We start from the raw sequence: 14,631 nt of genomic DNA, 5'->3' as shown, positions 1-14,631 counted from the left end.
GCCAACATACATCCATTTAGCTTGAGACAAACAAGGTGGAGGGAAAATTGTTTTCTATATCCCCAATATACTTCTGCATCTGATTGCTGTATATGCTTTCTATATATCCCCTAGGAAGCAATTACATCTCATTTCTATCCATATTTAGGGTAATTTAGCTATGTAAGTGTAAGCCTTCATTTAGTACAGTAACATTTACTTCATCCTTTCGTAAGAAAGGCTTTCCTTCCCCAAATCATCTTCTCTTTATCTATCTCAGTTAAAAAGAAGAAATCTCAAAAATATACGATATTTAGGTTCTGCCACAGACTTCACTAATTGCAGTAGAGCAAACTTATCTTTATGAAATACAATGTGATACAACTTAGGACTGGACTATTTTTGGTCTTCTTCTGTCACATAATCAGCCTATAAACCTTTTATGATTCTTCTCATTTTCCTCCAGGAATTCTGGTTTATAATCAGCAGTCTCAAAAATTTTATATACATAAAAAGCAGTCTTAAATTTTGTATTATGAAATTTCATTAAATTTCCCTTACACCAATACTTCAACGCATCAAAATCTTTGTAAATGTTGAATAACTGTTTTACCAGTGCCTCACATCTTTGTATTCATCAGCAAATTTGTATATGGAGATTTCTTTGTTGTGATTGTTCATTAAATTAGCAACAATGAATTAAATAGGTATTGAGGTAGATCTTTAGGGAACTAACTAGTAGCCTCTTTCTAATCCGTAATTTCTTCTTTCTGTATATGACTTTTTCCCCATTTCTCTACTATTTTACAATTCTTGCACCTATTTATACATTCTCCAGGTTAATTAATAATTTCCCATGTGGTTCTGTATTAAATGCTTTGCTGAAGTCCAGATAAATTAGATGCATCAGGCTCCTCTTGCCTAGCAAATCAGTCACCTTAGAAAAGACAGATACCAAGTTAGCTTGGCATGATGCAAAGCAGTGTTGCTTTTTAATCCATTTTCCATTTATCATGACAGATTCTACTACTTTTTCTTTCCAAAAATTGTGCTACAGCTGCTCACTGTTGAGGTCAGTCTATCAGATTTTTTGTTGACCAAATCACTTCTCCCTGCTTTCTTAATTGTAAGTATTTTCCATATGGCAATATGCCATACCACATGCATTTATTTTCCTCACTGCCTATAAACTATGGAATGCAGGTTGTCATCTTCTTTCTTGACTTATGCCACCTGACACAACACACTCAAAATGTGTATTAAACAGAAAGACTGCTAGTAAAGCAGCATTTATAAGAGGCATGTAGGTATTCCTTCTCTACTGAAGTGAGCACTTTGTTTTCTCAGGACCTCCATTGACTATACAGTATTACTTAAAGGTTATTTCATTGCAAAACTTCTTGTCCCTGCTTGTCATAGAAAAGTCACATGCAATTACTCTATAACAAATATTTTGAAATAGCAGATGATTCTTTGCTCAGCTGCTGTTAGAAGAGCAGTTCTCTGAACCTGGACTCCTAAGAGTTGCTATTAAAACAAAAAGGCACATGAGCAGGGCAAGACTCACTTGAATAAGTGCTTTATAATCAATTCTTAAAGGAATTATTAATAGAAGATTATCAGAGAAAACAGAATCCCCAGCATGGAACTTGCTAACCAAAACTGCCAGATTACCCCATCAGTCTTCTTTTGTAACAGTGTTTTTCTTCACAGAACTAACACAGCAATGGGCGCTGGACCCCAACCAGGTACAGACAAGGACCATGACTCTATGCCCTGCATTTCCCATCATTCTGGAAAAGCAACACACCACTATTTTATTAGATGCATTATACAGTCTACATGCCACTTCACCACTGTCTATAATTTTTTTAACCAAATTGAAAGCAGTCTGAATAGTCATTAAAATGCAATGGCTTCCTAATTTCTCCTGGGAAAAAAGTATGGGCACCCTGCCTCTTTCCTTCTGGATGGAATTGGAGAAATAACAATGCAAATATATTAATATTGCATGGTCAGGGCTACTTTCTATTAATATGCCATTAATATGGTGACCTTTGCACTACATTTAAAGATCATGAAGATCAATATTTATTCTGAGGTCAGGAAAAAATCAATCTCGCAGTAAAATGAGTCATATTTAATATATCCCATCATAATAATTAAGTTTATATTTAAAAAGTAGCATTGATATGTGAATAATGGATGCCGTGACAGGTGAGTTTCCCTTCTCAAACAGCTTTATGTAGGCAATCTTGGAAATTGAATGACTTAAAGGAGCATATGCACCTTTCTCCTCAAGTGCTTCACCTAATTCCTCTCTGTTTCACTAAGTCTTTTTACAAACACTGCTCTGCGGAAGAATAAGAAGTCAATACATCCTGTAGATCAAGAACAGTGTAGTACTGTTAATATTTCTGCTATTTCTTCATCCTCATTCCCAGATATTCTTCGAAAAGTCTTAGCATCCAAGTAACAACCACCACAGAAGCTGAGCAACTATGTCCTGCTTTTCAGGCCGGGTGTCTTTGCTTTTCTACCTAGCATAAAATGTACGTGCCTGCCATGGAGGCAATTGCACTTACATTCTCTGCAAGATTGTGGCAACTTCATGCAACTTTTTCCTTCCATGTGCATTCATTTTTGGAGGAGAGGAGGAGTTCATCCATTTCTGAATGGAAAAAAAGAAAAAAAAAGCAAATTGGGACAATGGGAGAAAGGAGAATGCACATTCGAAGTTCCTATATGGGAAACCAGTTCTAATTCATCATGCACTCCGTGATAAACTCATGCTAATGGCCACCACCAGGTAACAGCAGCCACAATAATCCTCACGTAGCAGCTGTGGATCTGAGAATTTTCAAGCAAGGCACCCCAGACCTCTTCAGATGGATAAAATGAGGCAGATATGAAATTATTTGTATGCGCTCAGTCAATGTCAGAGCAAGGCCTAGGATTCTTGGAATTACTCCCATAAGGAAAATCATTCCTCATCCGCTTGTCTACTCCAAACATTAGACTTTCCCTGTAAATACCAGAAATCTATTTCCACAATAGACTTACATCATCTCCTTGAACATTTTTGGAAATAAATGAATGTGGCTCAAAGAAACAAAAACCAATTTTTTTCCTTCAGTGCTCAAAAAAAAAAAAAAAAAAAAGCTTTTCTAAAGGTATGAGCAATAAAACCTCTCACATATGAGAAGGAATAGGGAACAAACTCAAGCCCTGGTGGTCTTTTCAGTTACAATGATGGAAACTGGGAGCAACACCTTATCCCAGCAGCCACTAAAATTATACGGAAGGTGGGAACACAGGTGGGAAGAAGAATCTTGACCCTGACTGCACACACAACTTCTGCAGCTCAGCTCAGTCAAAGAAACAAAAACATATATATATATATGTGTTTATTTATGTGAATATATATATACACACACACACTTACAGCTGATATATAGCTGGTGAGGTATATTCCCCTCATGAAAGAATTTCTTTCCTGGCCTGGCAGGGCAGGGGAATCATTCATTCATTGAGGCCACTTGGCTTCAATGACAAGCAAATGACACATATTGCTCTCATTATCTCCTGTATTTTAATAGAGCTTTTCAAATAATTTGCATTATTATAAGATGAAAGTCCTGAGATATCCAATTTTTGTATTGTCTTTAAAGAAAGGCCATTTTTTGGCCTGTCTTTTAGGAGTCTCAGCTCTTTTCTTCTGCTCTATTTAACACATAAAAGCAGTTAAGACTTTGAACCTATTGCAAGATGCAAAACGCAAGAACTGTCTACTTGAAAAACCTTAATCAGTCAGGAAGTTGGTAAATTATGTCTTCATGCCATCCATATTGAGTGTCCATTACTCCTGGACATAGCACATTAACTGACTCATTAGGTATTTCAAACCATATGGACTTAGGTTTGGGTGGGTCACTCAGATAATATCCTGAGGTGAGACTTCCTAATTATTGTAATTATGGGATCTCAATCATGGGGCTGGCCACACAAAATAGTGCCAGAGTCTTTAAAATGGGTGTCAATGCACCCAGACAATGACTGAGATGAGCAACATGCCCCCTGGATGTTGGTGATCCCTTGATACTGCGAGGAGTAATTACTTCAGAAGTCGTGAGACGCTGCCTGCGATGACTGAATCAGCACAGCAAGTGCTCGGGACTCTGCAGTGGTGCACGAGCGCGAGCAGATTTCTCAGCAAAAGCTGAAAACGTTGTTGTTAACGGTCTTAATACAGAGATGTTACCTCTCTCGTGTAAATTTAGCCATTATGTTTTCAGCAACAAGGGGAACTGGGGCGTAAGGCAGGATTAAAAGTAGACGTGCTAAAATGTCAGTGTTAAATGCCACAAAAGTGCCACAGTGCAACAGTGCAATAGTTACAAGTTATTCACCTACTGTAGCAGATTTAAAGGGCTTTTTTGTCTGTGTGTGAAACCACAAAATTTCATATAACTGACTGAAATCTTTCACACTCAAGCTTAGGTTTGAAGCAAAGAAATAAATGGAAAATGGTTCTAAGTTTTCATGTGCAGTGCTTTAAAGCAAAGATGTGTTGTTAGGGAGCCTTAGGATAGTTTGCTATATGTCAAGTGCTTAAATAATACTTTGAAAATACTTATAAAATATTTAAAGAAAATGCTCATTCCCTGAGACGCACACCACACACAGCTTTTTATCATGCTCTAGGACTTACTCTGGAGAAAGATTAGGAATAGACTGCTGACCACAAGTCACGGAGCAGGACAAAACTTCCCAAGTTTGTGCCTTATAGCTACTGCCAATTTTCAAAATGCCTCTTAGGCACTTACAGACCTGAAAGGCCAGGTATTTAACAGTACCAGGCACCTGAATGCACAACCGACAGTGACCACGCAATGTCCTAGGCACCATAGCATTCCCGTTTTCTTTCTTGGTGTGAGGTAGCAACCACATCCGCGCTGACTCTGCGGGGACACTCAGATTTGCTTATACATCACGTCTTGGCATATGTATACCAAGCAAAACAGAGGAATACAACTCATTTTTAAAAGAATATTTCAAAAAGGTCTGTTTTAAAATGTTTTACAGCTTTTTACTCTCGTTTGCCTTGACTAAAACAGAAGTGGATGAACAATCTTCCACTCTTCACATGCAACACCAGCATATGCTATTTGTGGGCTCGCTGGTTATTATTGTTTGTCAATAAGTACCCAGGTTTAAACAACAAACTGGTTCTTCAGGGGTAGCCTCCTATTCTCAGTAAGTTGCTCTTCGTAAGTGATATTTGTTAGTTCCTATTGAAGATGGGTATTTGCTGTTAAGTTTTCCTGTTCCTGCAATGAATGTTAAAAGCTTTAAAGACTTTAAGCTTAAAGCGATTCTCTACTCTAAAAACAGAATTGTCCATGTTTTTCCTTAGAATTTCTCTTCTCTGACTTGTAGGTATATTTTAGGTCTTTTTATACTGTGTAATGATGTTAAGCTGTACAAGCCGTAAAACATTTAAATGATATTAAAGATGGGTAAGTTTTCAGATAGTCTTGCCTTTGGATGGAATTGGAGCTATAAATGTGCAGTTTCTCCTTTTTTAATAGTGCAAGAAAATTATATATAAATCTTTTCGTTTAAAAGCTGCCAAAATCTAAACCACAGCTACATATGCAGGTGTCTGTCATTGAATGAGTCACTTGGATGTTAAGTAGTGTGACTTGAATTTTCAAAAGTACTAACAGACTGAACATGTTGCTGTTTGTTAACAGTAAAACAGACTTTGGTGTGTCTGCTTTTGGTTTCTCTTTTTCTATTAGTTTACAATGAGGTTATATTTCAAATAACCTCCTCTTTTGATGAGTTCATTATCTCTCAGAACTGCATGAAACTCTTGTTTTCTTTTTGTGATCTTATTCGGGTTCCAAAATCAAAATCTTAACAGGCCCTAGAAAATTTACAAATGTTTATGATCTGTGAAGTTTTTGCATTAGACCTCAAATTTCTACTAAATCAATATATTTCACTAGTTTCCTGATGTCATAATATTCTCAATGGATTTATAGGAAGGAAATGAAATTAGCTCTGGTTACATTGCTTCACTAAAACAAGAAAAATCAAGAATATGCTCCTCAGTTATATTTATTTGGCTACACATTTCTTTCTACTTATTCATATTTAATCCGTTTTCTTTGTTTTTAATATCATTTCTACAGATTTTGAGTGTTTTAATCTGTTATGAAGTTTTCTTCCATTTCTACTGGAAAAAAAATCCTTAAACCATGGAGCAATGTACATGTCCGTGTAGATGTCTAACATATCACTGGTTTCTGCCAAATGTCTAGGAAACAGACACAAACCTGATTTGACTTGTGTTTCTTCTTCTTACCCCGATGCTGTACATTCGTGGGCGGGGAAAGGATAGCTAAGCGCTTTCATACAAGCTTCCACCCGAGTTTAATCGTTTGAATATTATTCTGCAATAGTTAGGCAAAAAACTTTCTCTTCAAACCGCAGCGGCTGGCTCTCTGACAACTACTTGAAGGCAATTTCTTTCAGAAAAGCTCATTCAGCAGTGGCATGATGGTGGCTCTCACCCCAAGCGACAGATATCCACAGAGCACTACCCAAACAGGGGAGTGATCTCTGCGAATTAAGGTGCTAGTTTCTTCTAGTGCACGGTAAGGGTTTCTCCGATGCAATACTAGTTATGTGTGTAAAAGATAACTCCCCTACAGTACATTTTGACAGCTGCTCCAAAGGAAAACCCATGTGAAATGCCCTGTGCCATATGCCTGCGTGAATTTTGAGAATTTGTTTGCTTCAGGGCTGACGCTTCTGCTGGCACTTTTTTTTTTTTTTTTAATTTCTGCCACTTTATCTGATCTCAGCCATTGTAAAATCAGAATAAGCCGCATGACTGCTAAAGAAGAAAGGGCCTCTCATTGCAACGTGGGCAATGTTCACTTTATGATCACAACCTCCCTAACTGCCTTTCTGTTCGTTCACAAATTCTGTTGCCATTGAAGGTGTGATTTTGACGATTCTTGACCTCCTAGATTTTGACTGTTCTTGAACTCTTGGGAATGTCCCAGAAAGGGCTTTGCTTGGTTAAGGGGCTTTCTGGTCCTGAGGATGGTCCATCCAGCACTGCAGTTGAGCAAGAGTCCCATTTGCTACAACCAAGTCCCTAAAGCTGAAATCAGACCCACAGCGTACCTGGTTGTACGGGTCAGAGTATCACCCAGCAAAGCTCAGCACCCAGGAGGTCCGAGGTAATATGATTTGAGGCCTCTTTTATTAATGTGTGCATTCAACACAGGGGCAGCAAAAGTAGAAAACTCCGTGTGAGTTGTGATCTCAGTTCAGATCTCACTTCGGTGGCGCTTTGGCCTGTGGGAACGTGTGGCAGGGAGCAGGGCGCGAGAAGGACCTGGTGGGCTGATCTCCCTGCCGCCAGGCTTCACCGGCGCGCAGGGCCACCCGCCCCAGGCGACACCCGCCCCGGCGCCGCGCGGGAGGAGGGCGGGCAGGGCGGGACGCGGCCGCTCCGCCCCGGGCTCCCCTCGGCGCGAAGCTTGCGGCCGGGCAGAGACCGCCGGGGGCCGGCGGCGAGGGGCGGGGCCGCGCGCGCGCCGCTCCCCTGCGCGCCGCTCGGAGCCGCTGGCCGTTAACGGCCGCTAACGGCCGCGCGGGCCTGTCGGGGCGTCGCTGCGCCAAGGCTGCCTTTGGGCGCTCTCCATGGCGCCTAAGGGGCGTGGAAGGAGCAAGCTGCCCGCCCCACTGCCGACGGACATGGTGCTGCGAGACACGGAGGGCAACGCGTGGAGGCTGGGCCGCCAGCTCGGGCAGGGAGGCTTTGGCTTGATCTATCTAGGTAATGATCCGCGCTCCCTCGCCCTGCTAACAGCTTGGAGCGCTTTGAGAAGTCGCTGCGGCGTTAGCCGCGCTGCCGGTTTGGCGGTGGAGCTGCGGGCCCGCGTCAAGGCACCAGGAAAAAGTTATCCGGAAGCGGTTTAGTCCCTCGTCACCGGAGCCAAAGAGGCTTTTAGAAGCTAGGCAGTGAGTTGCCAGCCCTGTGTTTGGAGTAATAGTGTTCAAAACTTGATAATGAAACTGCTGCGTAAGTTGCACGTGTAGTGCACAAACTGACATCCTGTTTCATATTTTAAAGAGCCAGTTCTGTTTTTCTCATTTATGTGTATTTAGTTATAAGCATATATTATAATTATGTATTATATTACTTCATTTTTGGGGTGGAAACTTTTTTTCTGGTGTTACCGTTTGTTTTCCTTTTTCTTTTAATCTTTTAATAATGTTTATTTCCTCTTCTTTGCTTTGTCAGAAAATACTCTGATGATACTCTGAGATATGGCATGAGCTTTCTCCGTAGCGTGTTCGTGTTCTCCAGGGTTTTATAAGATTATATTTTTATTAGAACAGGCATCATACGTCACATGCATTCCTGCTTCTTCTGCTTTTAGTAGCTGCAGGCTCCTCCGCATGCAGGGACTGCTTTCCAATGTGCAGAACCATGCGCGATTCACTGTGGCTTCCTTCAGGTGAAGGGCTTCTTTTCTAGCATCAGGCACCCAGTGTAGAGAGTACAGATTTGCATTTCCATGTGAGGGTCAGTGTGTTTTGGTGAGCTGGCCTGTGTAACAATTTCCAATAACAACATAAATGCCATCTTTTTTTCTGTTTCTCTGTGAATACAGAGTAGATTTCCAGAAAGTGGAAATCTTGGAGAAAGCTAAGGCTGTGTGTGTATGTCTGCAAGTGCAACAGAAGTACATAAGTAGTTTGGAACAGTTGGTCGTTAGGTGCCTGCATTTACCCTATATTTAAGTTAATGGTTTCTTTTACTTTGGACTTGGCCTGATTTGCTGCACAGAATTTCCTCACCAAGGATGTGGTGTGAGGCTCTGAAAGAAGAACTGTTTCAAATCCTTTTGCCACCCTTAGGAGTTGTAGGGCTCCTACAGGGGAGTTCCTGTTGTACTTTCATCTGCAATTTATAGTTTGCACGCAATGAACTGGTCTGCAGAGTGATGGGGCAGGAGATAAGTGGGGATAGCTAGAGATTCAGCTACTGCTCCTAATCAGAAAGCTAATGTAGACACAGCCCAAGATGTTCTTGACTGCACTGCAGAAGTTACTTAGCTTTAAACTATGTCAAAAAGCTGTTTCACTTCAAACTTTTTCTTCTTTCTGAATAGTTCTTTTACTGGTGATGAGAAAATAATAATTTGGCAGCTTCTTCCATTAATTAAATTCTCCAGTGTGTAATAATGTTCTCTCTTGATATTAATTTCTTTTATATGCTTTTGGGGGAGCCAGGAGATTTGTCACAAAACCTAAACTAGTTACCATACGGGTTTGTTTGTTTGTTTTTTGTGTGTGTTTTTTTTCCCTATATATTTTTTTCTACATTTTCCTCTGGTGCGTGATCCTTCAAAAGACTTTAATTCCATTTGAGAGTCAAGGGAACAAAGTAGATGATGAATCTCTGAGTATGAGACACAAGTGTTTGGTGCTGAGAGTGCCTTGTTGCTGTGTGTGAGTCTCCCACTTTGAGAGTTTTTAATATATATGTAGCTAGAAGAGACAGTGATCACTAAACCTTCAGCGAGAAGCAAACCCCCAAAAGAACTGTAGAGAGCTGAGCAAGACAGAGGAGGGGAGACAAATGCGACTGCCTGCCAGATCCAAATGGCAAAGCCCTTTTATAGAAGTAAAGGTTAACTTTACTGGCTGTATCTTTTAATAAGTATTTTTACAGCAGAGGTGTAAAGATTTTGATGTGCATTGTTACAGCTTAATTTCCCATTAAGGATACTCTATACTCCATTAATCTGTAACAATGTACTTGAGAAATTTTGTACTACCTCTGCAAACTGTTGCCTTCCTCAGAAAGCTCGGTTAATGAAATCAAAACTTCTGAAAGTCTTTGAAGACCCTGAGCCCTAGGATGCAAATAGCCTCTTCAGGTGTGAGGCTTCTAAACACAGATGCCATATGAGCCATCTAGCATTGGTCTTTCAAAGGTGCCTTTTTTTTTTTTTTTTTTTTTTTTCACAGGGAGGGCAGTATGGAACATAAACCAGCACTGTCTATGCTGGTGCAAGTTAAAGGAGACTCCCCCCTCAGACACACCCTTTAGTACTGGTGCTTATTTGCTGTTAGCCTCCTGAGACAAACTGTGTTATCCCTTTGGAAAGGGAGAGGAATGGAGAGCAGCTAAGGAAGAAAGAATGTGACATATTGGTGGCCTCAAGACTAGTTTATAGCCCCCTGGAGGACAGTGGCAGTACATAAGAAAATTAAGCAAGACTTGAGGAGAGTGCCACTGAGAGCCTTACATTCTCTCATTTATCTTCCTGATCACAGTCAGTAATTAACACTAGGCTTTATATAAATCATTCTCTAGTCCTGCTGCAAGTACTCTATTAATGCACAATTTGGATTGAAAATTTAAATGCAGAAAGGTCATACGATGTTTTGTTATGATTTTTGCCACATGCTCTAGGTGTCCCTGCTGGAGCAGGGTGGTTTCACTAGATGATCTGTAGAGGTCCTTTCCAACCCTAAGCGTTCTGTGATTCTGTGATTTTGCTGCCACAGTGAAATCTGCCGTACATAGTTCTATCTGCACTCAAATTTCTTTTAAAAACAGAGTTCTGCCAAACATTGTTGCAGATATCTTTTATAGTAACAGTTATATTGCAAGTGTTTTCATTGTATTATAATTGTATCTTGCGGTACAATGGAACTTGGTAAATGATAGATGAAAGCTGAGAATTGTGAAACCATTTTTCATAGGTGGCTTCACTGCAGATATTTATCTTTTGATTTTATTTGATGCTATTTTTGCGTATGTTTTGTTCAGAATATGTTTCCATTTCTAAAAGAGCAATTTCCATGGGTAATTTGTATAGCTGTGAGGAAAGGTGGCAAGGAGCAGAAGCTTTAGTGGAAGCTTCTTCTATCATTGCCATAGTTTTCATTCCTTGATTTGAGTTAGGAAGCAAATGTTGGTAACTAGAGAAATGAATTCTTCAACAGGAGCTTCAATTACTTTTACTAAAAATATTTTCTATAGAGTGCATCAAATTAATTAACAATGCAGTAAAAATGTATATCTAAAGACATATGTTAGAATCATAGAATCCTTAAAGTTGGAAGGGACCTCTAGAGATCATCTAGTCCAACCTCTCTGCACATGCAGGGTCACCTAGAGCACGTGGCACAGGACTGCGTCCAAGCGCGTTTTGAAGATCTCCAGAGAAGGAGACTCCACAACCTCTCTGGGCAGCTTGTTCTAGTGCTCTGTCACGCTCACTGTCAAGAATATTTTCCTTAAGTTCCTGTGGAACTTCTGGTGTTTTAGTTTGTGGCCATTACTTCTAGTCCTGTCAGTGGCCACCACTGAAAAGAGGCCGGCCTCATCCTCCTCACACCCTCTCTTGAGGTACTTATATACACTGATTAGATCCCCTCTCAGCCTTCTCTTCTCCAGGCTGAACTGGCCCATCACTCTCAGTCTTTCCTCATAGGGCAGATGTTCCAGGCCCCTGATCATCCCTGTAGCCCTGCACTGGACTCTCTCCAACAGCTCCACATCCCTCTTGTACTGTGGAGCCCGTTCTTGTTCTTGACTTGGTACTGTTAATTCTGCTCCCTTGGCTCTATGGCAAGAGGGTAGTGGATCCTCAGGTCGATTTGGGGGTTCTCTGGGTGCACTTACTGGGATGGCTGCAGAATGCAGCTCCACCAGTCTATTTCTTTCTTGCATTCTCTAATGCTCCTCAACCTTTCTACCTCCTCCTTCAGCTCCACCACCGGGCTAAGGAGATTGTCCACCTGCTCACATCTAAGATGGGTGGTATTTTTGCTACTCCTTGATAACAGGAGAGGCTCAGACACTCCCTGCAGCCAGAGACCTGGACTGCCACATGTTTCTGTGACAGTTCAGTCTGTGTTGCCACAGTCTTCCTGGTGGAGGCTCTCTTCTGAATGTCATGTTCAGCATCACTTTTATAAACTCAACAGAAAGAAAAACATTAGGAGCAGAAAGGTATGGTTGCAGATGCCAACAGGTGCCTGGCTAAGTAAGAATCTTGCTCAACCTTCAGACATTAAGCTGGAATTCAGCAAAGGTCCCATAGTACCTCCATGTGTGAACCGTCATGTGAAAATAAATTCCATGCTGGACAAAGATTGCATGAAGAAAGAGTCTTTTATTCTAGCTGATAATATTAAGCTGCATAAATACAGATATGGGAAGTAGATTATCTAATTTTTCACCCTGTCTGTGGGCAAACTAAGTCATATGTTTAGCCTGATTTTGCTACTCAGTGGTCACTGGGGATGGTCTCATTCTGTACCATCTGGTCAAATTGAACTGCTAAAGGGGAAATCTTCCCAGCCTGTGCAACTTTTTGTCAGTTCCTACTTCCTGTTGAGTCTTCTCTGTTTTCTGTATATATTTCCTTACAATTTAGGCCAGAAGCCTTTCAAAAAGTAAGCTATTTTTACTCAGTCTTCTAAAGTGCATTAGAAAGTCTGCAAAGGTTGACATTTTTCCAGGTCAGAGTGCTAACGTTTCATGTGGCCGTTTTGTTTAACGTACTTGTGATTTGGTTAGGAGCTGCTGTTTGCTCTGCATTTGTCCTCTTGGTAGCAGCTCTGGTTGAGAACTGAGGGTCCAGCATGGCAGGGTGATGCCAGGAAGATCAGAGCATCATGTGCTTAGTTCAGGGAGAGCTGCTTTCCCAACATGCTACCTCACGAGACAGGGCACCTGTAGCCTCACGGAGGGTGCTCCCTTCAGCCAGCTTTGGCACCTGTGCCCAGCTGGAACTGGTGTAGCATCCTCTAGGGGTGGCACTGTGTCAGGCTGGCAGATGGGCTAGAGCAGCTCCTTGCCAGAAAACAGTTTGTTCATCAAGTCTTAAATATTAGAGGCCTGGACTCCCATCAGAGAGTGCTGTAAGAGCAGACCATGCGTAGCTTTTCTGCCTGGAGTTAAAAGATATGACAGACCTATTGCAGCTCAGATTTAATTAACTTTGAAAGTCAAGTAGTGGCTTTCCTTGCTGTGGAATGCAAAACTTTGGCTGTAGCGAAGCAAAATTAGGGCTTCATGGAAAGATGAATAAGAAATAAAATGAAATTTCCAACCAGAACCAGATGTTCTATACTTAGAGGCTTTTGCAGTTATCTGTAAAACAGTTTAGCAGTTGAGCACAGTTTTCTCCCCCAAAAAACAGTTTAGTTAGGTCCTGTAGAATATGGATTCACAAGTGCAATATGGATCCAGGTGTAGGTAATTTGTATAAGGAAACTCAATTTCATAAAGATACCTACAAGAATAACCTAGAAGAAAACTATTCAAAAATGCTGATTATAAAAGGGTCTGTCCAGGCAAAGATTGTGCATCATTAAAGTAATGCTGTGGATAGAAAGGTATGTCTTCCTTAGGCTACATTATATATACACCATAAACACACTTAAGCAGTGGATGTTTTAGTTTTCAGGAAATACTGGAGATGGAGGTGGGGAGAAAAGTGTTGTGGTGCCTTTCCTTTAAATATTTGACTTGGTATCTTCCACACGTATGATATATTTAAAAATAAATGTAAAATAACAGATGCTACTCCTTGCTCATTTGTGCAGTTTTTTTAAAGTAACAATTTTCCTGCAACTTGGGTTGTTTTTTATTGTTAAATGCTCTGAATGACATTTTCACCCTTTTGCTAGCCATTGGATTTAATAGTTCTTGGCTTTACTTAAATGGGATTGGGTTTTTTCCAGCTTTCTTGTAGGCAGCCTGTAACTCTGGAGTGTGGTATTAACTTCTGAAGGTAGGTTTTATTTCTGCAAAAATTAAGCTGACAATATCACTCACCAGGATCAGCTATCCAGTGAAACAAAGCAAAAATAAAATGTTAGCGACCCAAGAACTTGTGAGAGTAATTCTCTTAGTATTTCTAAAATGAATATATCCTCAAAATATCCAACAGTGGCAAAGACACCAGCTGTGGGCAGTAGTGGGGATGTTTTTTCAAGCTGCCAGATCAGTGCTGTTTTCTTTTCCGCTGTGTAAACTTCGTCAACAAAACTGGTTCTGTGAGAGCCATTGAAGCCATTGAAAATATTTCACCATATTCCAAATGTGACTGCCACAAATTAGCTGCTCAAGCTGCACCAAGCACGTTTGGACTGGCAAACGGAATTGGCACATGCCTCTGTCAGGCGGCGAGCAATTGTGCTCTGCAGTAGTAGGAAATCACAGTTCATCCAAAAAGAAAAAAAAAAAACTCCTTTGTTACCATGTCATATTAACATTTAGAAAGCTACATTGATTAAGTTTGTGGCACTCGGCAACAAAACCATTGAAATTCATGGTTAAAGTGGATGTTAAGACCATAACTGCTGTGCTTGGATGAAACTAGGGAGTTCTGGAGAGGGGTTAATTTGAGGTAAGTTATTTGCTGTGTTGCCTAGGCACAACAGTTGGAAATTATGGCAAAGAATGTGAATCCTCCTGCACTGCTTTATCTCAGACTGCATTTTAAATTCTTCATATACTTCTTGCTGGTGCTTGTGGAATTGTCACCGAAAACGGGGAATAAATCTCTTAACACCAATGCAGTATTAAGAAGC

At 40.7% G+C, this 14,631-nt stretch overlaps 1 protein-coding gene across 1 annotated transcript in view; it reads left to right on the top strand.

Annotated features, from left to right (window-relative positions):
- Window positions 1–7,701: 7,701 nt before the first annotated feature.
- Window positions 7,702–14,631, top strand: part of VRK2 (VRK serine/threonine kinase 2) — a 43,289-nt gene continuing 36,359 nt past the window's right edge. The window contains exon 1 of the mRNA XM_088520564.1: window positions 7,702–7,840. Within this exon, the coding sequence (XP_088376690.1) occupies window positions 7,705–7,840 (136 nt within the window). The 5' untranslated portion in view covers window positions 7,702–7,704. The remainder of the gene's footprint in view (window positions 7,841–14,631) is intronic.

The sequence above is a fragment of the Tinamus guttatus genome, unplaced genomic scaffold (assembly GCF_059628265.1).
Source record: "Tinamus guttatus ecotype Peru unplaced genomic scaffold, ASM5962826v1 Tinamus_guttatus_pri_ptg000090l, whole genome shotgun sequence".
Taxonomy (NCBI): domain Eukaryota; kingdom Metazoa; phylum Chordata; class Aves; order Tinamiformes; family Tinamidae; genus Tinamus; species Tinamus guttatus.
This window is presented reverse-complemented; position numbering and strand designations above follow the sequence as displayed.